Source organism: Rana temporaria, chromosome 9 (assembly GCF_905171775.1).
Source record: "Rana temporaria chromosome 9, aRanTem1.1, whole genome shotgun sequence".
Lineage (NCBI taxonomy): Eukaryota > Metazoa > Chordata > Amphibia > Anura > Ranidae > Rana > Rana temporaria.
Window position 1 is genome coordinate 113,651,743 of NC_053497.1, and position 24,571 is coordinate 113,676,313.

The window sequence follows — 24,571 nt, forward strand, 5'->3', positions numbered from 1 at the left end:
GGATTTACACTGACCAACAATGTAAGGGGGGTCTTCACACTGGCCACGAGTGTGAATGAAAGGATTGTACACCAATGAGAAGCTTTACACTGACCCCCAATGTAATTGAGACATTTAGCCTGTGCTCACATTTGTGTGTGTCAGGAACACATGCAAAATCGTTTTTCTGACACCACAGAAACGTGCTGCCCTTTAGCAGATACACAGCAGTGCCATTGATTGTTAAGGACACCCTCACACATCGGCTGAGATGTGTGTATTCACATGCACCAAAATTCACAGTGCTGTGGCACCATGTTATTTTGAAAAAGGGTTCTACCTCCAATTTGCTTATCTTTGCAGAACAGGCTGATGGTAGGCTTAATGACCACAGTTTAAGGCAGGACTTTCTAGCATGCCAATTTACCCTCCCAGTGGGCTGCATTCAGCATAAGTGATGTTGGATTTGACCTCAGAGGGACATTATATACATATGAATGCTGTCTTTTTACATATCAATGCCGCCTGTCCGCAACAATTTACATATCAATGCAGGTTATTTACATGTAAACACAGGGTCTGCAGCATTAGTAACAGAACTTCACACTGAGATATTGGGACACAGCACAGCACTAAAACTTTAAGGGACAAGGAAATTTAAACTGTGATTGGCAAGTATAAGGCAGCTGCTTTGGGCCCCACAACAATTATGCCCTTTTGCCCTGCCTTAACCACTTGCCGACCACCACACAACGATATACGTCGACAGAATGACACGGGCAGACATATGGGCGTACCTGTATGTCCCTGCCTCCCAACACTACACTAACACCAGTACACATAGGCACATAAATCATCCCCCGATCACCTCCCCAGTTAACCCTTGCACCCCTGTCACAGTGTCACCAAATTGCAGTTTTCATATTTTTACTGATCACTGCATTTGGTAGAGACCTACCTCCAAATTACACATTTTAGCCTGGAGACCGGATCCTTTGCAGTCCCGACCACCAAATGCTGGCCTGTGGAGGAAAGGAGATTAAATATACTGGGCTTATTTCATACTGCAGTGATGTTTAGTAGCAGACAGGTATCAACTTTCAGCAGTTCCTTTGGATAACTAGTCCCCATTTTCAGATTGAAAGAAATTGAAGAATTTCAAATGTGCAGTGGAGAAGGTGCACTGTGGAGCTTTATAAACGGAAAAAAATGTCAGTTATGAGAATTCCTCCTCCTGAAAATGCTAGCTTCCTGGCTGCACTAGCAATACTAGGTGTCAGGATACAATGCTTGTAGTCACACAGCCTCCAAGCATCTGCTTTACCTGGGATTGTTGCATTGCCTTTTCCGCACAATCACTCCACCTCCGCAGCTCCGAGAACAGGGTGAGAATGTGCTCCAGCTGGACCAGACGCCATGCACTGCCGCAACTGGATTGAGCTCTTCAAGGGATCTGCAGTGACTTTTGTGACACCACTGTGGAATAGAACAGAACAAATCTGCAAAACTTCTCATGTGAAAGGTTATAATTTAGCTTCAATAGATTAACAGGAGGACCTACTAGTGACCAGATTTTTTAAATAAAATTCAGGGACATATTTTTTTTTTTTTACCAGTAATGGCACCAATCAGCGACTCTCTGCCCGTCGCCCGCCTCACAGCCTGCCAAGTCTTACTCTCCGGGCCCCGGCTACTACTGGGTGGGGAACGGAGGAAGACCACTCCGCCAGGGAAGGCAAGGAGATAAGCAGGCAGGTGGCCAGCCAGAAGAACATGTGAGCAGAGCTGAATGGGCATGCGCCCGAAACTGAAGAAATATTCCCTCTGCTTCGACCAGCACATGATCATCAGAAAGGGGCACAGATAATGGAAAGAAATACACCCCTCTAAGCTAGTAGGAGTGGCAGAGTGGTAGTGTGTAATTTAGATTTTTTTTTTTTAATTCTGCACTGACTGTCTTTGAAATTGCCCGAGCCCCTGTTCAAATCCAATCCGGGGACAAAACCAGGGACAGACTTGGTCCAGGGACAGTCTCCTCAATCCGATAACTGTCCCTGGAAACCGGGGATGTATGGTCACACTATACTAGTCCCCATGTACAGATAGACATGTTTTAAAGGCCTGACTTTATGTTAGATCTAGGCTGCTGCAATGTTTTTAAAGTAATAAGAATAAAATATTTTGGAAGGGGGGGGGGGGGGGGGCGGTGGGTGCAGAAGTAGACTGGGCTGGGAAGGGTGGTGTGGTATATGACCCTGGTAAATAAACTGTATTATATTTTGTCCAGACAGTAACCTCATGTTAAAAGTAATATAAAAGAGTATCTAATATTCTATATATCATATAAATATATAGAATAAGATAAATGTATGTGTAGTCAGTGCCATATACTTGCATTGTCAGTAATATGCTCCCTAACCCTCTGAAGAGATTGTGTTTGTTACCCCACATAATAAGGCCTGGGATATTTTGCTGTTCTGGGGTATCCTATACCCTTGACCCTCTCCCCATAACCTATTGAGCAAATAAAGTACAGAAAACACTAAAGTGTCTGAAGCCTAATTGTTGCGATTGGAATGTTAGTGTTTACAGGCAGAGCTACAGAGTGGGTCACCATTAGTAAAGTTGGGCGACCCTGTTAAATTCCAGCAACTACTTTGGTGGCAAGTCTTACATGATCAAATGAAGTTAACAAGACCCATTATACTTCACCTTGTTCTGGCCACACTCGGTGCCATCTAGAAGTGGGACGAGAAGTCGGTTGCAACTAGTCATATCTTCACGACTGACGTGACAGGAGAGGACGCTGCACATATCCTGTATGGAGCACCATAATTGTTCAACAAAAGGTATAATGCAACTTCACGATAAAATGATACAATGTGAATTTTTTTTTGACAGTAAAAGATACAATGTGAATTTAGATGGGGCTCTGTGGATTAAAGTTCATACCCAAATACCCCTGCAAATGTCCCCTGCCCCCCCCCCCCCCCAAAGTGAATTTTAGACTGAACTTTACAAAGATTGACTAACAGGAGTTTTTTTTTTTTTTACAACCTTACCATCAAACAAGGGATTTTTCAATGACTTTTAAGTTATTTGGTACAAACAATTTGGTCATGGAAAAAATAACGAAGAGAAGATTGCCCCTCTTTCAAGCCACAACCTATCCAAAAAAGGCTTTATGTACAGAAGGGAAATGGAAGGAAAAGGTAAGTGAACCAACAATGCACTAACTTAAGTGAACCTATTTAGAAAATAAAAAACAAACCTTTACAACACCTTTAATTATATCAAAAGTATAACATTTAGAAGCAAAGTAGCCCATTAAATTCTGGTATATATTATTGCCTATTCCTGTATAAAAAGGGCCAAGAGGAGACAAAGTAAAACTCCCTATTTTCCTTAAAGTGGAGGTTCACCCAAAAATGTAATTTTTAACATTAGATTAATGCTTATTTTGTCTAGGGGAATCGGGTGTTTTTTTTTAAATCCAAGCAGTACTTACCGTTTTAGAGATAGATCTTCTCCGCCGCTTCCGGGTATGGGCTGCGGGACTGGGCGTTCCTATTTGATTGACAGGCTTCCGACGGTCGCATACATCGCGTCACGATTTTCCGAAAGTAGCCGAACGTCGGTGCACAGGCGCCGTATAGAGCCGCACCGTCGTTCGGCCTTTTTCGGCTACTCGTGACGCGATGTATGCGACTGTCGGAAGCCTGTCAATCAAATAGGAACGCCCAGTCCCGAAGACCATACCTGGAAGCGGTGGAGAAGATGCATCTCTAAAACGGTAAGTACTGCTTTGATTTAAAAAAAAAACACCTGATTCCCCTTCACAAAATGAGCCTAAATCTAATGTTAAAAATTGTTTTTCTGGTGAACTCCCGCTTTAACACCCAGATCTGGCAGTAAGAAACAAATCCTATTCTTAGTATTAAATCATACATTTATTTAACATTGCTGATCTTATTTAGATCAGTCTAAGCTGATTGCTGGTGGCTTAGTGGGTTGTAAATAGTCTGTAGAGTGTTAGATAAGTATGGAAATGGAACAAACTCCTACCAAATCATTCCTGGAGAAGGTACAGGCCAGCGCCGAGTTTCCAAATGCGATTTGGCACTGCTCATTGGCTCCATAATACAGACCAGGCTTCAGGTTTGGTATATTGTCCTCTAGTGCTGGTAAGTCATTGACGCAGTTTGCAGCGCTACTGCTGTAGAGGGAGCAGAGAGAAATCTTTCATGTCACTGTACATCATTTACTCATATGTACAGGCTTATAAAGGAGCAATGATGGTATGCAAAATGCAGCAACGTATACCAAACAAACCTCAATTCACTACAGTCAGCGATTATTTGACTGCAGTGAATGATGGCAGTTTGGGATATGTACACAGATAGGATTGCCTAACTTTAGTTCGATTTTCTTCTAATTTGCATACTTGTTCTGGTTAAGTGACCAAGCCAGGAAACTAGCATTTTGTGAAGGACAAGCTGAGGCTTCCTCCTTGTTTAATTTCACAATGCAAAGGAAATATTTGCATTTGTCTGATATGCCAATGACCAATATAAGGGCACACTTCATTTTAGGATATAAAAATATGAAACAAGGAATAAAAACGTGAACCCTCTATTGAAATCCCTGTCAAATAAACTTTGTAATAATAACTGAAATGTGCCCTCCTTGAAAAAAACATTATAAAAGGTAGTTTCCCTTTAAAATAAGTAAATCAAAGTTACATTGGAACTCCAGCCAAAACAGGGAAGGGTTAGAAACTGCTGGGTCTCTATTGTTGGTTCCCAATGGAGAAAATTCACTTCCCTTCCTGTCCCAGTGACAACAATAACCAACACAGAAAGTGAGGGTCAGTCTCCTGGCATAGTTCTCTCCTGCAGGTGCAGGGATGGACTGGCCATTGGGACTACAGGGAGTTTCCCGGTGGGCCGATGGCTCAGTGGGCCGGCTTCAGTGACAGCGGACCGCTGCCCCCCTCCACTCCTCTGTCTCTCCCTTCCCACAGCGCTTACCTGGGGGGAACAGAGAAGCATGGGGGAGGGGACAGATAGCTGACTCAACAGCTATGGCCTGGGAGTTTCTCACTTCTGCCTAATCTTGTCCCATAAGGGGGGGGGCACCAAACTGATTCTTTGCCCCGGGTAAAATAATGTCTAGCTTCCCCACTGGTACTGCCTATAAGAGTACCAGTATCTAATAAAGTAGAACGGCTAGTGGCAAGTGAAGGGGAAGAGGGGGTTTGGGTGGCCGGGGGGTGCAGGAGTTATCCGGCCGCCATGGGAGAGACCTGTCAAAGTGGGCCAGTCTGGATGAAGTCCAGGGCCAAATTTTTGTCCCAGTCCAGCCCTGTGCAGGTGGCACAGCTTCTTGTCTTTCCCTGTCAATTACCTGAGAAAGTAAAGGAGTTGCTCACGACTGCACTCCGACCACGTCAGATGGATGTTGTTTTGATTCCCTTCGCCTGCCATGACGTAGCCACTTCCTCTGCATCTGTTTTCTGTCCCATCGTGATTTATTCCAAAACTGCAGGAAAAAGGGAATAAAATCAGCTATGCCCCAAAAAAGTGAAACCTTTGGTGAATTAATGAAAAAAATATCCGATAATGTTGATGAAATGACAAAAGTTCTGAATTCAGGCCACTGACATTGCTTGCCTTATCCCACATGAAGATAATTGAGATGGTTACAAGAACCAACTCTGACATTTTATTGTAGTGTAGCAAGGCCCCGGGGGTCCCTGAAGTCCAATGGTGAGCTCCAGAGTTAGGGACAGCTGACATCCTTCTGTGTAGAGTGGGTTACAAGGCATAGTGGGTGTAATGCAAGGTAGATTGATGGGCGCCAGACACTTCTTGAATGTAAAGAGATTTGCTCTCGCTGTGGAGGGGGTGGGAGGGGCTGGTTCAGGCTCTCACTAGGTCGTTCAAGGCTAAGCCAGGTATCGGTTGAGTGATGTCAGCCAACAGCGGGCTTTAGCAGAACTAAGTGTACTCCTGTTATCCAAAAAAGCTCTGACCATACTTCTCCTTTAAACAACTGTTGACATAAAATATCAGCCACACAGGGAGAGCATTGTTTTTAGTGTGTCTGCTGACTCACAGCACAGCACTGTGAGAAGGAGCAGTAAAGCACAAACATTGTATAGGGCGGAAAAGCAGAACTTGCAGACTGTATGTAATGAGCAAATATGGCTCCTACAATGCACTGTACACATATGTAATTAGAAAATATACACATTAACAAGGTTTCTAAAAAAAAAAATAGGACACATTGGGGTTAATTTAGTAAAACTGAAAAGTGCACAGCTGTCAAATTGGGATCAGCAGCTATGTTCCTGCAGCGGCTGTATTCCAATAGACATGAATGGGACTGCTTGCACACATGCATACAGAACACATGCGCATCCCATGTGGGAAAACATGGACCTTACATGTATATCTAAAAAAATAACAGAAAAGAATTTGCTGTAGAAGTGTTGTTGGAAGCATGTCATTGGGACATGAAGGGGTAGATTTTCCTAAAGGCAAATATACCATCCAGTTTACAAGTTTAGTTGCACCCTGCAAGAGCATTTGCTCCAGAGCTTAGTAAATGAGGTGAAGCTTCACTGTGCAAAGAATACCCAATCACATGCAAGAAAAATTAGAAAAACTGCATTTTTGATTGCACATTATTGGATGTCAGCAGAGCTTCCCCTCATTTACGAAGCTCAGGAGAAAATGTATTGTGCAGAGTGCAACTGAACTTGCAAAGTGCACAGTCTATTTGCCTTCATTAAATGCACCCAAAAGTTAAGGAAAATCCAAAAATGTACGGTTGTCACCAAAACAGGAAACAAGGGGAAATCTTCCAGTGGAGATACCTTGTCTGGTGACAGCCGTTTTAAGCAGCCCGTGCACGTGGCATTTTTCAGTCAATTTTAACCACTTTCTATCCACCAGGAATCATAAACACAATCACAGGAAAGCGGCAGAAACTACCACCTAGCCGACTCCACTATTGACCAGATTACCATTTCCGATCATGCCCCTGTGACCCTCACGCTCGACTTGCCCCATATGGCATCTAGATCTTGGTCATGGAGACTCAATGTGAACCTGCTAGATGACCCTAGAGTGGCGTCTGGGGTAGAGGAGACTCTGTCCCACTATTTTACCAAAAATAATAATGGGGAAATCAGTAAAGGTATACTTTGGGAGGGCCATAGGGCTGTAGTGCGTGGCAAACTTATCGCATGGGGCAATAAAGTAAAGAGAGAGATAGGCAGACTATGAACAAGTTTTTAGGGCATTACAACAAGCTGAACTGCTACACAAGAAAACGACAGACACGGGGGTGCTTCGTCGCCTGACAGAACCGCGTACGCTTTTCTCTTAGACTGGCGGATTAGTTCGACGGTTGCGCTACGTTGCTCATAAGTACTATGAGCACGGTAAAAAATGTGGCAGGATGTTAGCCAGGGCTCTCGGAAAGCAGCGTGTTTCCTCAAAAACGTCATTCCCCCTCGGGTGAACCAGTACAACATAACACGAAACCTGTGTCACTGTTTAGGGACTATTATGCGGCTTTATACAATCTAGATTCCGAAGCCTCACCAGCGGACTTAACGCAGAAAACAAGCGAGGATAGAGGCTTATCTTTCCTTATCGGGTCTCTTCGATCTATCTCACAAGCAGCAGGCAGCTATAGAGATTCTCATATCCCAGACAGAGTTGTTGGCCACGGTAAAGTCCTTACCGGAAGGGAAGAGACCAGGACTGGATGGCTTTACAAAAGCCTACTACTTGAAATTTTTCACGAGGCTACAGGCTCCTATGTGCTCTCTCTTTAATTCTCTAGCTACTGAAAGGCATTTCCCTTGGGGGGGCTTCGCTGGCCCACATTACTGTCCTCCCGAAAGAAGGGAAAGACCACACTCTCCCACAGAGCTACAGCTCGATTTCTTTATTGAACACAGATTTAAAGCTCTTAGCCAAAATCCTTGCCAATCGCCTCAAACATCTCCTCCCCGGAATAGTCCACCCAGATCAGACAGGCTTTATTGTGGGCCGAGAGGCCCGAGATAATTCTTTTCGGGCTTTGAAACTCATTCATTGGGCACAGACACGCGATCAACCGCCCCCATACTTGATTCTTTCCACTGATGCCAAGAAGGCGTTTGATCGCGTGGACTGGTGTTTCCCCAAAGCGGTACTAGCCAAGATGGGGTTGGGACCTCTGATGCTGAGATGGATATCTGCATTATATGCATTGGTCCACATTCTTGTTTGAGGTCAGTGACTAAAGCCATTAGGTGAACATGACAGCCAGGCAACTAGCATTTTAAAAAGATGTTAGCCATGGCAGGCTTCCTATTTTCTCTCTACAGGTTTCCTGTAAGAGACATTGATCTTAATACTATGACAATTAATTGTTACCTGTGCCCGATCTCATGGGCCATAGTGATCCCCAGGTCAAAGCCAGTGTCTTCAGTGATAACGCAGCTCCAGGAGGATGAACAGGCCCCACCCAGCTGGGTCACTCCTCGAACTTGCTTATTTCCATCCGGTAACTCTAGGTCATACCTTCAGTAAAGAAAGACAACTGAATTGTTGATTAACATGGGTAAAAAAAAAAAATGTTAAAGAACTCTCTGAGGATCTGAAAAAAATAATAATTGCTCTACATATAGATGACCTAGGCCAAGGGTCTCCAAACTTTCTAAACAAGGGGCCAATTTATGGTTCTTCATACTTTATGGGGGCCGGAATGTAGTCAGATGGAGTAAAAAATGTCACAGTGTCAGTAGAAAACAATGCCACATATTTAGTGGGAGAAAGAAGACCATATCATTGGTGTCAGTGGAAGGAATAGTGCCTCCATCACTGGTGTCAGTGGGCGGAATAGTGCCACATCATTGGTGACAGTGTAGGGCATAGTGTGCCATTGTTGGTGTCGGTGGAACAAATAGTGCCCCATTGTTGGTGTCAGTGGAAGGAATGGTGTCCCATAGTAGGTGTAAGTGGAAGAAATAATGCCCCATTGTTGGTTTCAGTGGAAGGAATAGTGCTCCATTGTTGGTGTCAGGAATTATGCCCCTATTGGGGGTGTTAGTGGGAGGAATAGTTCCTTATCATTGGTATCAGTGGGCGGAATAGTGCCTAATCATTGGCATTTGTGAGTGGACTAGTGCATGGGCACCTCTGGGCACTGCCCCGGGGCCCCAGTTGTATAGGGGCCCCATGATCTTGCATTACATCATACTTGCCGGGACAGTCATGCTTTTTACTAAGCATGCTTTCTACTGACCCAGGATGGACATGTCCCGGACAGCATCCCATAAACTGTACTGTGCCCTCCTAGTCCCAGTATTCTTCCCTCCTGACTCCCTCCTGACTGCCCTTTGTGTTGATTAGTCTTTGATTTATGGCATGTTTTCTTATTGTTTAAAATGTATTTTATTATGTTTAATTCTATTAACTATTTATACTTTAATTCTTTAGGTGCGTAAATTGGGACAGACTGTTAGGGGCCCCAGTGCATTACTTTGCCCAGGGGGGCCATGATGCTATTAAGACGGCCCTGATTGGTATCAGTGGGAGAAACAGTGTCCCATCATTGGTATCAGTGAGAGGATTAGTGCCCCATTGTTTGGGTCAGTAGAAGCAATTGTCCACCAAAGGCCGGATAAAGGCAAGCAAAGTGCCACATCTGGCCGCCGGGCCACGGTTTAGAGACCACTGGCCTAGGCTATAAGAAGATTGCCAAGACCCTGAAACTGAGCTGCAGTGTGGTGGCCAAGATCACACAGCCTTTTAACAGGACAGGTTCCACTCTGAACAGGCCTCGCCATGGGTTGAGAGAGTTGAGAAACACTGAAAAAGTGTATATACACACACAGGTGTATCTCATAAAATTAGAATATCACAGTCATTGCAGACTGTGGAAACTTCACACTGGACCTCACACAACTTTGATTCTGTGCCTCTCCATTCTTCCTCCATACCTTGATTACCAAAATGAAAGCATGCAGGGGTTTTGAGGAGTTATAAGCAGTTGCTATGGGTTACTGCAGCTTGTGATTAAAATATCTTGATATTACATTATCCTCATCTCATACCTGGTGACGTAGAGCACAAGATCAGCGTGCTGGGGGTCAGAGTCACTCTGAGGATTGATTTTCCTGCTCCATTCACACATACTCATCAGAGACGACGTGAGGTTGTTGCTGATCTGGATCCCGGCCTGCTGGCATAATGGTAAAGACAAATACGATGATGTGCCTGCTCTGCTTTAATTCCACCCTCTGTACTTAGTGATAATCTGTTTACACACAGGATTAAAAATCCTGCTAAATTATGTATAAAAAAAAATGTATTAATGGCTGTAGGAGGTAATATGCAATTTATCATATTTCTCTCTCTACTCCCTTTTACTGCCTTTCTGCCTTTCTCTCCTTTTCTTTAGCATATTTCCCTCCAGAGCTAGTTTACATCTGCTTCAAAATAAGGCTTCAGTCACTAAATAAAATGGTTAGCTTACAGTCCTGTTTACACCTGCATTTACTTTGCTTTGGCTTTCACTTTAAAAATTATACCCCATGTAGCTTTAGGGCTAGTTAACACTTGCTTCAAAACAAGGTTTCCGACATGCTTTGTTAAAGCTCTGTGAGCGCCAGTCAAATCTCCTGTCACTAAATAAAATGGTTAGCTTACTGTCCTGTTTACACCTGCTTTTGCGTGGTGCTTCGATGAGGCTTTGTGGGGCTTCGTGGGGGCTTCGGTGAAGCTTCGATGAGACTTTGTAGTGCTTCGATGAGGCTTTGTGGGGCTTTGGTGAAGCTTCGATGAGACTTTGTAGTGCTTCGATGAGGCTTCGGTGGGGCTTCAAGCAAGGTTTTGCCATAGACTTCTTTAGAGGCTTTGAAGCACCACTGAAGCTGCATGGGGTAAAAATTTTGAAGTGAAGCCAAGCAAAAGCAAGGTGTATACAGGACTGTAAGCGGCCCAGGGCTCAAGTCCTGCGGGAACACGTGGGAACAGAGTTCCTGCACTTTTTTCACAGCAGGAACGCAGTTCCCTTTGCAGGACTAGAGCAGCCGAGCCGCCCGAGCCAATCCTTCACTAAGCGGCAATGCCCAGCTCGAGTCACTGTCAGGCACAGGCGAACCTTAGTAATCCTTTATGTTACTGGCCGCTTCCTGTATATGGATTCATCAGGTAGTGTGTGGATATTCCGTCACTTCCTCGATGCCGCAATGTCTCATGGGAGCTTTTGTCATTGTTCCCAGGAGACATTGCGGAGGTCTGCCGCCAGTTATCGCGGGCTTTAGAAAGAACTTGCTAAACGGCCAGTAACATAAAGGATTATTAAGGTAGAGTGGATCGGAATAAAAAACAACAGACTCCCTCCAGAGGTGGTTCTGGTCAGCTCAGTAGATTGCTTTAAGAAAGGCCTGGATTCTTTCCTAAATGTTCAGAATATAACTGGTTACTAAGATTTGTAGATAAAGTTGATCCAGGGTAAATCCGATTGCCTCTCAGGGGATCAGGAAGGAATTTTTTCCCCTGTTGTAGCAAATTGGATCATGTTCTGCTGGGGTTTTTTGCCTTCCTCTGGATCAACTGTGGGTATGGAGTTGGGTGTATAGGATTTTACTGTGTTTTTTATTTTGTTTTTTTATTTTGTTTTTTGTGGTTGAACTGGATGGACTTGTGTCTTTTTTCAACCTGACTAACTATGTAACTATGTAGTTTAGTAATTATGCATATGAGCGTATCATTTTTTTTTTGGTGGGGGAGTGGATCTTGGGTGGGAGTTCCCACACTTTTTTCCCCAGGACTTGACCCCTGAAGCGAACCATTTTATTTCCTGACAGGAGCTTTGACTAGCATTCAGAGAGCTTTAACAAAGCCTGTTTGAAGCCGAAGCAAATGAGCATTTAGTGGTGCTTCTAAGCGTCTTAAAAGCCTCCATATAACGCTATGACAAAGCTTGCTTGAAGCACCTGTGGCCTTTGAGAGGCTTTAATTCAGCTTTAGCTTCACTTTGTTTTGGAGAAATTACAGCTATGAGATATCCACACACACACAGAGCGTCTGTCAAGCTTCAACAAAGTTTCAAAAAAGCATTACGGAAGCATCACCAAAGCGTCATTGAAGCACCACTGAAGCATCAAAAACACATCGTAAAAGCATATTGAAGCGGTAGGCGCTGTAATGTGTGTTGAAGCCAAAGCAAGTGTAAATGAGTCCTTACTCACCCCCTCCCTCTATCTCTATTCCTCCCTCTTGCTTGCTTGTTTGTTATTTTCATCCTTGATCACATCTTTCTTTTTCTGATTTGCAGATTAGCAGCAATCTTGCACTTTGACAAATGTAGTGTCTTTTTTACTCCTTCCATGGGCCAGAAAGATTTAGGTGTAAGTTGCTGAGGGTGCTTTGGATAAATCTGGCATCCGTAGGATCCCTGTGAACTAAACACATCCCCTAATACCTGATTTAATTTGAGTTGCCAATGCTAAATCATGTAAAATATTGGATAACAAAGAAGTTTGAACAAGTCCTGTAAAAGTTTTCTCCATCAAGACAGGTAAACAGTAATCCAATCGCGTTTCGGGGCTTGAGAACTCCCCCTTATTATGCAAGCACTGGATTTGAGTTTGTACTGAATAATTATTATAGTATATAAATACTAGTACCTGGTGCTATTTTTCTATGCATTGGCTTCTGTTTACATGTCCTGACAAATAAGAAACTTACTGGACTTGTTCAAACCTTTATAGCACTCCCATTTTCCAGCATTTCAATACTCCAGAGAATCTTTGTGATACCCCAGTTAATGGAGAGCTGCATCTCAAAAGCTACATTCTGACTTCTGCTTCTCATCCACTACTATAGTGATTGCAGCGGTATTCTGGGTACTGTGCTGGGCAGCTATCCTTCTGCAAAGTTACCACAGTGGGTTGTTTACATGGCACAGCCAGTATTTACAGAATGCCTTTTGACTTTTTTTATGAGTACAGTGTTCTCTGATTGAAGGAAGTGAAGAGGTGAAGTGGTGATGTCACTGGCGGTAACTGACAGACATGTTATACAGATTTCCCCATGCCAGCTACAGTGTCCCTCTATGATGAAATCATCACCTCTGGCTCAGTGAGAATGATCATCTTGACCAGGTGCACGCGAATCGCAGCTCCGAGTGAGACGTCTCTCATCAGCTCTGCCCCCTACAATAGAAAATTACCATGTTTAATATTAGTTTATTGAATAACTGGGTTTCATTAAGAATTAATTTACTTAAGAAATACTATCCCTATCAGTATATATATTGAGTCATTCAGCTTGAGCTATAAACAACTGCCATTATGTTAAGAAAGCAATTAAAGCATAGCTCTATCCAAATCTTTTTTTTTTATTGCTTTTACTTTGGATATGGCAGGGAAAATATTATACTAAACCAGGGGTGCCCAACCAGTGGCCCGCGGAGCCCTCTGATGTGGCCCGCGACCTCCTGCTCTGGGATGGCTGGTTGGCATCGTCTTTCCAGAGCATCAGTATTGTAAATGAAGACAGGGGTAGAGAAAGCAGGCAGCTGCGCAGTAGAGCCGCATAAGCCGATGCTTCCTGTATAGTGCTGGCTCCTGTCACAGGCAGAGTGATAACAAATATGGGCATATCTGTTCTGGGGTGGATCGAAGTGAAGGACCCATAGAGTAGAGTGGGCTGTGTCTGTGTCCGTTCTCCATATGCAGAGTGGACACAGACCTGTCATCCGCCAGCTTCACTCATTGTGGCCCACGACCGGTTACCAAGTCACTTAAGTGGCCCTCGCTCTTCAAAAGGTTGGACACCCCTGTACTAAACTATTGTTTTTCTTTTAATAAAGCTCCTTTGCTTTAAATTATTGAAAACATTCAGAGGCTTTATGGGAACCCTATCAAATTCCAGATGTCATTTCTGCAGAACTGGTTAAATAAATATACCTAGAGCTCATTGGCTGTTGAGATTGGTAAGGAGTGAGTTGCTCTATGTACATACAATGTTTAGGTTGGTAAGAATATATCTCTCTGTGTCCTCCTGATGAAACTGATAGACATCATGGCCAACGACTACCAGAAGTTCCAGGTGTCTAACCCCGACAGCTGCTCTTTTTGTCAGTTGATGAGCTTCATGGTGCTTCAGTGAATCTAAAAGGCAGTCAAAGGTCAAGTCACTTTATATAATTGATGTACAAGACATAACTGCAATTCTATGTGTACTTTAAGCCTCTCCAAGTCATACTATGCATACCAAGACACTTTGCACTTCAAAAAATGATATTGCAGATGCTATTGCAGGGTATCCAGTCTCTGTACCTGTGTGTGCAATTTTTGCTCGGGTCATTATATGAAGGCCCCCAAGTCCATGTCTCTGCAAAGAATTCCTCTTCTTTAGTGGCTGGACAAAGAAATTGTAAACATCCGTCGTGATAAACCCACGCTGGGAAAATACATAGATTAAAAAAATTATTAGCCAGAAAAAAACACCATCATTTTTTTCATGTAAAAATAACGCTACTAAGAACTATTAAAAACTGTCCAATTGACCCAAACAAACTAAAATGCAAGCCCACTTTAGTCACTATTAAATGGATGTAAGCATGCTAGAGTGGTTTCTCGGTCAATAGCTTATTTCAGCATACCTAAAAAACGTTTTCCTTGACGCCAAAATGGCAGCATACATGTCCTCCCCTATATCCACCCACAGGATCTCCCCCATTCTCTGATTGCATCAAGGTCATCCTGAAAACTTACAGTGCGGCCAGGCATGAGCAAAGTGATAGAGGCTTGTTTAGGTAGGTCTATTTTTTACATCTTTAAGTTCGGGCAGTGCATGCAAAATGCCTATGGAGACATCTGCAAAGCAGCAGGCCGGTTAATGCAGCGCACCAGCCTCAGACGCTACGGGGAAGATCCAGGGGCTTGTACATCAATAGACTTCAAAGGAATGATGGTCCATGTTTCCATGACCATTGTAATAATGTTTTATTATACATTTTAGCCCTCCCTGTTTAGCTCATTATTTATCATATGTATGCTGCCATGTTGGCGTCAGGAAAATGGGAAATTGTAGCAAAAACTTATCGCAATTTTCCTTTCCTGATGCCAATGCATGGCAGCATACAAAGCCTCCCTTTTTTGATCTTGTTATTTTGTACAGAGAATAGGGGAGGTTGCTTTAGCTTTCCTTTTATAGATTTAAACAGGTCCTGTAAGTGAATATAGGGGCAGAGCTATATCACATATATGCTGCCATGGATTGGCGCCAGGAAAGGAAAATACAGTAAATATTTGATAACATTTTCCCATTTGATATCCCCACATCTCTTAAGCTGCCAGGTCTATGTACACAAATTTGGTGGTCACTTTTCCCCCCAAGCTGAGCAGACATTCCAAGTAAAAAAAGTTCAGCTACCACCCAATAGTTTGTGAGAATCTCAGGTATTTATTATCTGCTCTTCTGTTGCAAAGAAAGAAGGCAGAGTGGGGTGATTTACTAAAACTGGAGAGAGCAAATTCTGATGCAACTATGCATGGTAGCCAATCAGCTTCTAACTTCAGCTTGTTCAATGAAGCTTTGACAAAAAAAAAAATAGAAGCAGAGACTAAACTAAACTAAGACTCACCAGCTGTCCATCACAGAAAGTGACCAGAGATTTCGCCCCAGAGGGGTGCAGAGTGGTGCCTATTGACCTGCAGGACTTTGGAAATTGCATGAGGTGGTGCAGAGAAGCATTTAAAACTCGCTCTACATGGACGGGCCAATACCCATCCTGGAATGTAAATATAAATTTCCCCAGGTGTGAGTGAAGGATGCAGAGGGTGGCAGAGCACAGAGGTGTCCTCCCTGTGTCCTCACAGGTGCATGTCAGGTTTGTGAATGCCACGTCAGAGGCTGTGGAAGAAGGAAAATAGTGTTATGTTTCTGTAGAAAAGGAAAAAAAAATGTAAAACAAACATATTTTTTCTGGAGCTGACTTCACCCCCTCTAGTTGCTGGTATTTGTAAATAGCCCTATACCCACCACAAACCAAAATTGGTATTAAATGGGCCTAAAACTGAAACTTTGTTGAATTTTTTCCACAGAGTGCTTTTTTTGAAAAAATTGGTATATTAGTTCTGAGTATACAGTCTCCTTGGAAGAGTTGACTATGTATTCACTTTGTTATTTTGCCAATACTCAAAAGGGAACTACATTGATGAATATGTCTGTAACGCCCTATTTTGTATTGTAGATTGTACCTGTCATTATTATGAATGTGGTTCTTTTTCCAATGTAGCACCCTCTAGCTAGTGTACATAGTTTAGTTGTTAGTGTAGGTAAATTGGCTTGGCTGGGCACCAGACCTGGGCTGAAACTGGGTCAGGGTTTTGTGACTCAAGGAGGCTGGATGACTCATCTGGCAGCTGTATCTGACACTTGTCCTGGTCTGGAAATTGGTCAAAATTTCCAGAACTGGAGGGTGTGGAAAGGCTGCTGTGCATATTTATGAGGACCCTGGCCAATCCCCAGCAAATGGGCTGGCAGGGGGCAGACTTACCTCATAAATGGACATGAGTCATGCCAGCAAGAGCAGTCGGGTGGAAGATGGAGTGCCCAGGAGGCTGTCGGAGGCTTTTGCTAGGCACCCCCTAGTCTGGAGGGGTGTCCTTAGGTCTGGGGCTCGGGTGCTGGAAGGATCCCCCACAACACATGGAGGAAACCCTTCCTAGAGGCACGAGAGCAAGTGAGATGACAGCAGGAGCAGGTCAGCACGTCCAGGAGATATCCTGAGAGTCAGCCGGGTAGGCTGGTGAGTAGGGATGAGCCGAACTCCCCCCCCCGGTTCGGTTTGCAGCAGAACATGTAAAAAATTTGTGCGAACAACGTTAAAGTCTAGGGGACATAGTATGGTATTGTCATAAAATGTGTTTGGGGACCTGGGTCCTACCCCAGGGGACATGTATCAATGCTAAAAAAAGGTTTAAAAACTGAATTTTTTTCGGGAGCAGTGATTTTAATAATGCTTAAAGTGAAACAATAAAAGTAATATTCCTTTACATTTCGTACCTGGGGGTGTCTATAGTATGCTCGTAAAGTGGCACATTGTTCCCGTGTTTAGAACAGTCCCTGCACAAAATTAAGTTTCTAAAAGGAAGAAAAAGTAATTTAAAACTACTCGTGGCTATAATGAATTGCCGGCAATACAGATAAGTCAATGAAAAAAACGGCATGGGTTCCCCCCCAGTCCATTACCAGGCCCTTTGGGTCTGGTATGAATATTAAGGGGATCCCTGTGCCAATTTTTTTTTAAAAAAATGGCGTAGGGGCCTGAAGGGTCTGGTATGGATTTTAAGGGGAACCACAAGCCCAAATAAAAAAAAATGTTGTGGGGTTCCCCCAAAAATCCATACCAGACCCTTATCCGAGCACACAACCTGGCAGACCGCAGGAAAAAGGGGGGGACGAGAGAGCGCCCCCCCTGAACTGTACCAGGCCACATGTACCCCATTACCAATTCACATAGGGAGGCTGGGATCTGGGGGTCCCCTTTGTTAAAGGGGGCTTCCAGATTCTGATAAGCCCCTTGCCCACAGACCCCCACAATCACCAGGCAAGGGTTGTGGGGATAAAAGAACAAAAAGCGGTGCCCTCTAAGCGTAGTATTAAATTTATTAACACAAATAACAGGACAATTCTTATGAGGGTACTACTCACAAGACTGCAGGAAACAGAGGCATATCACAATAGGGTGTCATCCGTGGCTGACTTCCCGGGATAGGTGGACTCCACTGATGTTGGGATCCTGGGATGGACGGATGCTCTAGACTCCCACTGCAGGGAGAAACACTGTGCGATTCATCCGCTGGTCAAGGCATCTGTAGATGTCCCTAGGTGGCATCCAGCACTGGTGGGACATAGAGATACAGGGACGCAGTGAGACAGCGTGGTGGAACGCAACCGTGGAGCCCAGGTGGCGGAGCGTCACTTCCGGGTTAGGTCACGGGGCGGTGCGCGCGTTCAAGGCATGCGTGTCGCTTCATCGGGCTCTAGGGTTGTGGGGAAAAGGCCCTTGTCCCCATCAACATGGGGACATTCTATCCATGTTGAGGGCATGTGGCCTGGTACGGTTCAGGGGGGGGGGGCGCTCTCTAGTCCCCCCCCTCTTTTACTGCAGCCTGCATGCTCGGATAAGGGTCTGGTATGGATTTTTGGGGGGAACCCCACGACATTTTTTTTTCATATACTTTTATCTGTATTGCTGAAACCGACTATTCATTATAGCCGCAAGTAGTTTTAAATGACTTTTAGTTTAGAAAACTTTTCCTTTAGAAATGTAATTTTGTGCAGGAACTGTTCACACGGGAAAAAATTGCCACTTTACGGGCATACTATAGATACCCTCCAGGTACAAAATTTAAAGGAATATTTTACTTTTATTGTTTCACTTTAAGCATGATTAAAATCACTGCTCCTGAAAAAACTGCCATTTTTAAAACGTATTTTTTTGCATTGATACATGTCCCCCGGGGCAGGACCCAGGTCCCCAAACACTTTTCATGACAATACCATGCATATAAGCCTTTAAAATTAGCACTTTTGATTTCTTCCATAGACTTTTAAAGGGTGTTACGCGGCTTTCGAATTTGCCGCAAACACCCCAAATTGTTTGCTATTCGGCGAACACCCGGTGTTCGAGTCGAACTAACGTTCAACTCGAACATCGGGCTCATCCCTACTGGTGAGTGTTCAGTCTGGGAGGACTGTGGAGAAAGTGTCAGTCTGGGAGGACTGTGGGAGAAGTGAGCCCTGAGGGCTAGTGAAACGGTCAGCTGCAATTTCCCTCTTTCTAATAGAGGTGAAGAGAGGGGAGGTGTTTGTATACCAAATTAGGAGAGCCACCTAGTGTGACAAAACTGATCCTCCATAGATACAGTGCAGGGAGTAAGTGTTGTGATCCTTGGACAAGAAATGTGTTACTGGCAGGATCACCAGATGAAAATAAAGGACAAAAAGCCTGAAAAAGTAAACTCATGCAGCCACCTCTAAAGACTGAAAATCTACAAATAATACACTCTTAATGTTTCGGTTTAGATGAGGTAGGTCGTTTTTAGTATAGTAGTTAATGAAACAATGAGCAGCTTCCGCGTTCACAAAAGGTTCTTGAAGAGAGAATCCTCAAGTAGAAAAACTACCAGCACCAGACGCCTGGAGCCAAGAACAAACATATCATATTATTAATGTCTCCACAGTCAGCAGTCCCGCTGTATATGCAGTACAGTACAAGCAATTAGAAATCATCAAATTTCACAGTAGAATAGCTAAACGCAAATGGATCCATTTTCATGTCGTTACTTGAGCTTACCTGAGACATTTTCTGTGCCAAAATACGAAAGGAGCGCCTCAGAATCAAGCGTCTTCAAGAACATCTAAAAACATGCAGGGTTGTTAAATATGGGAATAAAGAAAAAGAAGAAACTTTGCTAAATAATCCACATTCCCTGTAAGCAGCAACTCTGCTGTGAGATGAACACAGTCATAAAAAAACACAATTGTAAATAGAGTTACGCTTAACACAAACCTAAATTGCAAAAAAGCAATAAGTGAGTCAAAAATTATAATAAAATAAGTACCAATAATGAAAAAAAAAATAGAATATTGAATAATAATAGTGTCCTTAATAGGTAACCATATATACAAGGGAACCGGCTTCTGTTGAACAGACAGGGCTATACATGGACGTATATTGCTGCACATAGGAATAGGCTTCTATTATATCCTGCGAGTTTGGTGCACTTTATGAATGCAGGAGTTTTGGTGCGCTTTCAGAATGTGTACCACACCTGCAGGATATAAGAGAAGTCTATGGCAAAGAACAGCTAACCCAGGAAAGTCGCAGATGCACTGCACGGCTCATTCACAAGTGCAGCAGGCACTTCCTCTCCTCTGAAAATGATCCCAGTGAGTTTGACAGGTGGGGAAGAGGTGATATGTTGCCTCCTCACCACCCGATATAACCCTTTCATGCCTAAGCCTATTTCTGACATTTGGTGTTTACAAGTTAAAATCTGTATTTTTTGCTAGAAAATTACTTAGAACCCCCAAACATTATATATATTTTTAGCAGAGAATCTAGAGAATAAAATGGCGATGGTTGCAATATTTTATGTCACACGGTATTTGTGCAGCAGTGTTTTAAACGCAACTTTTTTGGAAAAAATACACTTAAAAAAAAATGAAACCGTAGAGTTGGCCCAATTTTTTTATATAATGTGAAAGATAATGTTATGCTGAGTAAATGGATACCAAACATGTCACGTTTTATAATTGCATTCAGTCGTGGAATAAGGACAAACTATGGTACCTAAAAATCTCCATAGTCGCTTTATATATTTTTTACGGTTATCAGGTTAGAGTTACAGAGGGGGTCTAGTGCTATAATTATTGCTCTCGCTCTGACGATCGCGGCGATACCTCACATGTGTGATTTGAACACCGTTTACATATGCGGGCACGACTTCGGTACGCGTTTTCTTTGCTGCACACGCTCGCGGGAAAAGGGGCGCTTTAAATTGTTTTTATTTTTTTTATTTTTATATTATTAAATTGTGTTTTTTTTAAATAAATTGATCACTTTTATTGCTGTAACAAGGAATGTAAACATCCCTTGTGACAGTAATAGGTGGTGACAGGTACTCTCTATGGAGGGATTGGGGGTTTAAAAGACCCCCAATCTCTCCTTTGCACTTCAAAGTATTCAGATCGCCCAAAAACAGCGATTCTGAATACTGTATATTTTTTAAAATCTGGCGCCATTGGCAATTAGTAAATCTCGCACCAATATAAGTATAAATAAAATAAATATTAAGCTGCTCCCCAAAAAATCAGTGTACCTGAAATATATAGTGGCGAAAGAAAGAGGGTAGGGGGCGCTAGATAAAAGTAGTTAAGTTGTGCTAAACATCATACATATAGTGTAAATTACATAAATAAATGAGTATAAGATGACTTGAAATAGTCTTGTAAAGTGAAACAAAAGTCCAATCATAAACTCTGCATGTGGTATAAATGCAAGTAAAAGTGCAATATTCCAGTGATTCCACCAATCCTTGTGCAAAAGTCCTTGGTAGTTAAATAGATATATTGTTGCGTGCTGCAAACAAATCCACTGTGTTAAGTGTCCACCTTCACCCACTATAAACAGAGGATCACCCAACGTGCTCAAAATAAGGATGGCACCTTACCAAAAGTTGTTGACACTTTTGTTTAGAAAGAGGTCAATTACAGCTTGTTAACACAAAGTGTACTGCTCCATGCAATTCAGGGAATCCTTAACAAACGACCATATTCCAGTAGCAAACCATGGGATATAGGATGAAAAAAAGGGGAAGGACCGCAATAGTATAATTCCGTTTTTAATAAAATGAAGATAAAAACAAAATTCCAAATGGCTCCTTACTATTTGCAGTGCCTGTTTCCCGGCACTGAGGCTGCAGAGCGTGTATCTGTAAGGAGAGATGGCCCCGTAGCTGGAGAAACTGGCGTGCGCCTCACCACCAGAAACCAGCTGGATAGGAAGTTCGTGACTGTGCGTGACCAGGTTCCGCCTTGACGTACGTTTCGTATGTTACGTCATCAGGAAGCCATTGGCAGCTGAGTAAACTGGAAGTGACGTCGCTTCGGTGTGTACATTCAGGAGACTGGAATTTAGCCATTTCCGGCTTGGTTCCAGTCTGTCTCTAGGCGCCGGAAGTGGCGCATCGTGGATCGGGTCTCCTGGTGGGACAGGAGGCTCGTTAAGAGTGGAGGAGCCGCATCGGTTGTTATCACTGGAAAGCCGATTGCCCGCTCTGAAAAACGGTACTGGGATGATGACGGCAGCTGCGGGCATCATCCCGGTATAACCCCCAAAAGCCGAGGATGCATATGTGTGTACACTCAGCGGGAAGGGGTTAAACCAATGATTGCCTTGCAATATATGCAATTGCAGCACGGCAGTATGACAATTAGAGGTTTAAATCAGGTGTGAGGTGACACTGTGCCCAGTGATCTTTGACTTCTCCCATGTTGTTCAGGTAGATCTCCACCTCTTTAAAGTTGCCTACCCCTGTACTACAGCAATGCCTGGATAATAAAAAAAAAACTGAACTATTACCATGCTCCTTGTAAGCATCCCAAAGTGTCATCATCAATTTGGAATGAAGTTCTAAAAGGACAACTGAGATAAGAAATTGTTTTTAAGAAATCTCAGTAAAGTTGCATTAAAAAAAGGCATAACAAAAGTAAGGCCTTGTACACACGACCGAACATGTCTGCTGAAACTGGTCCGCAGACCAGTTTCAGCGGACAGATCCGACCGTGTGTACAGCCTAGCAGACAGGTTTCCAGCAGACAAAAGTTTTAAAGCATGCTTTAAAACTTGTCGGCTGGAAACCCGTCCGTCCGACATGTCCGCTGGTTAGTACACCTAACCAGCGGACAGAAATCCCCCGCATGCGTCGAATGGATTCGGCGCATGCTTGGAAGTATTTTACTTCCAGGTTTGGTGACGTGGCGGCGTCAACGTCACCGCCACGTCACCGCGCTGTCTGTCCACGGGGATTTTCGGTTTGATGGTGTGTACAACCATCAGACCGAAATCTCCGAGCGGACATGTCTGATGAAAACGGTCCGCAGACCATTTTCATCGGACATGTTCGCTCGTCTGTACGAGGCCTAAGCATCTATCCTGTTCAAATAACTACAACTTTAATCTGTACAAATAAGAAATAAATAAAAAAATTTTTAATTTAAATATTACACAGATGAACTGCATCCAGATTAAACACCACTTTACTGTTGAAGTAATACATTCACTTTTCGGGACACCTTTAAAACGTAATAAATGGCTTTACTGTACATTAAAATAATCCAGAATAATTAAGTTAAAGGTTTCAAAAGCACATAAAAGCACTAAAATGCTATTTAAGGTAAACTAAAATCATATTTAAACTAACTGCTATATCATCCATGTGCTATAACAAAAATGTCTTTTAAAATAGTATGCATGTTTATCATGTAATCGGCATTTCAATTCGTTTTAAAGTAACTGTTCCTAGCTCAATTCTTTATTTTAGCTCGTTATTCCCTTCTCAAATAGTAACCCTCTTAAGGTCAAAGTTTAAAAGACAAATTTGAAAGCAGGGGTCATATTCCAATATCCTGCTGTACAGCGTGGAATGTAAACCTACGCCAGAAAATACCCTTATTTAAGTAATACAAAGTTGTACCTCGGTAGTGTCCCACGCTACGCAGCCCCCAGGAGAGAGCACGGTAAATGCCAGCAGTACCAGTACAGATGGGATCATTATTTCCAGGAGAAGCGACGATTCGTGGATTGTTGATGTGAAGTTTCCAAGCGATGTATAATACAGAGGCCCAGTAAAATAAAGTGCATGTTCGGTGGTTGATAAATGACAGAGCTGGAGGGAGGGGATACATAGAGTAAGCAACATGTGGACAGAGGGCTGGACACAGCTGTCAATACCATAGAAAAGCAGCTTGCACAACAGTCTGGAACTTTGCAGAACAAAGGAACCAATGGAACATGTAATAAAAGTAGAATAAATAAATATATGCATCCACCTTGGTCAAATTCATGCAGATCAGCATGTTAATGGCAGAAGATATATCTGTACCAAAGTTGGATATCGATATAGATTTTTTTTTTCATAAACAGACAGCTTACCTTTCTTTGTCTGCAATGTGAGTTTATTTATGTGGTTTCTGGATATTCGTTTTCCTGATTTAAAAAAAAAAAGAAAGAAAATTGATAATTTGAAAGCACGAAAAGCTTACCCAAAAATACAAAAAAATATTCTGTTTGAATTTCCGACAAGAAAACCGTGGATTTTGTTCCGACAGAATGTTGGCTCAAACTTGTGTTGCATACACACGGTCACACAAATGTTGTCGGAAATTGCGAACGTCAAAGAAGACGGTGACATACAACACTATGACGAGCCGAGAAAAATTAAGTTAAATGCTTCCGAGCATGCGTAGGAGATTTGTGCGTCGGAATTGCATACAGACGAAGAAGTTTTCCTGTCGGAAAATTTGAGAACCAGCTCTCAAATTTTTGCTGGCGGAAATTCCGACAGAAAAATTCCGATGGGGCCTACACACGGTCGGAATTTCCGACCAAAAGTTCACATGGAACTTTTCTTGTCGGAAATTCCGATCGTGTGTACGCGACATAAGATATCCAACTACATTTTTTCCAACATTTCTTTCAAAGAACACATGTTTAAAACCAATTAAACAAAAGTACCCATTTGCAGTGCCTTGGAAAAAGTATTCATACCCTATACATTTTTCCACATTTTGTCATGTTACAACCAAAAACGTACATGTATTTTATGTGAGAGACCAACACAAAGTGGCACATAATGGTGAAGTGGAAGGAAAATGATAAATGGTTTTCAAAATTGTTTACAAATAAAAATGTGAAAAATATGGCGTGCATTTGTATTCAGCCCTCCTCAATACTTTGTAGAAACACCTTTCGCTGCAATTACAGCTGCAAGTCTTTTTGG

General features: G+C 42.9%; 1 protein-coding gene across 1 annotated transcript in view; it reads right to left on the reverse strand.

Moving 5' to 3' along the window:
• The window catches only part of ADAMTS13 (ADAM metallopeptidase with thrombospondin type 1 motif 13), a 67,175-nt gene extending 43,395 nt beyond the window's left edge, over positions 1 to 23,780 (reverse strand). Inside the window, exons 1-14 of the mRNA XM_040324175.1 lie at positions 23,725 to 23,780; positions 23,267 to 23,458; positions 19,363 to 19,426; positions 15,643 to 15,911; positions 14,333 to 14,456; positions 14,016 to 14,164; positions 13,121 to 13,204; positions 10,097 to 10,221; positions 8,415 to 8,561; positions 5,386 to 5,520; positions 4,045 to 4,195; positions 2,692 to 2,796; positions 1,304 to 1,455; positions 938 to 1,001 (exon numbers count right to left, since the gene is read on the reverse strand). Coding sequence (XP_040180109.1) covers positions 938 to 1,001; positions 1,304 to 1,455; positions 2,692 to 2,796; positions 4,045 to 4,195; positions 5,386 to 5,520; positions 8,415 to 8,561; positions 10,097 to 10,221; positions 13,121 to 13,204; positions 14,016 to 14,164; positions 14,333 to 14,456; positions 15,643 to 15,911; positions 19,363 to 19,426; positions 23,267 to 23,344 — 1,647 coding nt within the window. The 5' untranslated portion in view covers positions 23,345 to 23,458; positions 23,725 to 23,780. The remainder of the gene's footprint in view (positions 1 to 937; positions 1,002 to 1,303; positions 1,456 to 2,691; positions 2,797 to 4,044; positions 4,196 to 5,385; positions 5,521 to 8,414; positions 8,562 to 10,096; positions 10,222 to 13,120; positions 13,205 to 14,015; positions 14,165 to 14,332; positions 14,457 to 15,642; positions 15,912 to 19,362; positions 19,427 to 23,266; positions 23,459 to 23,724) is intronic.
• Positions 23,781 to 24,571: the final 791 nt, after the last annotated feature.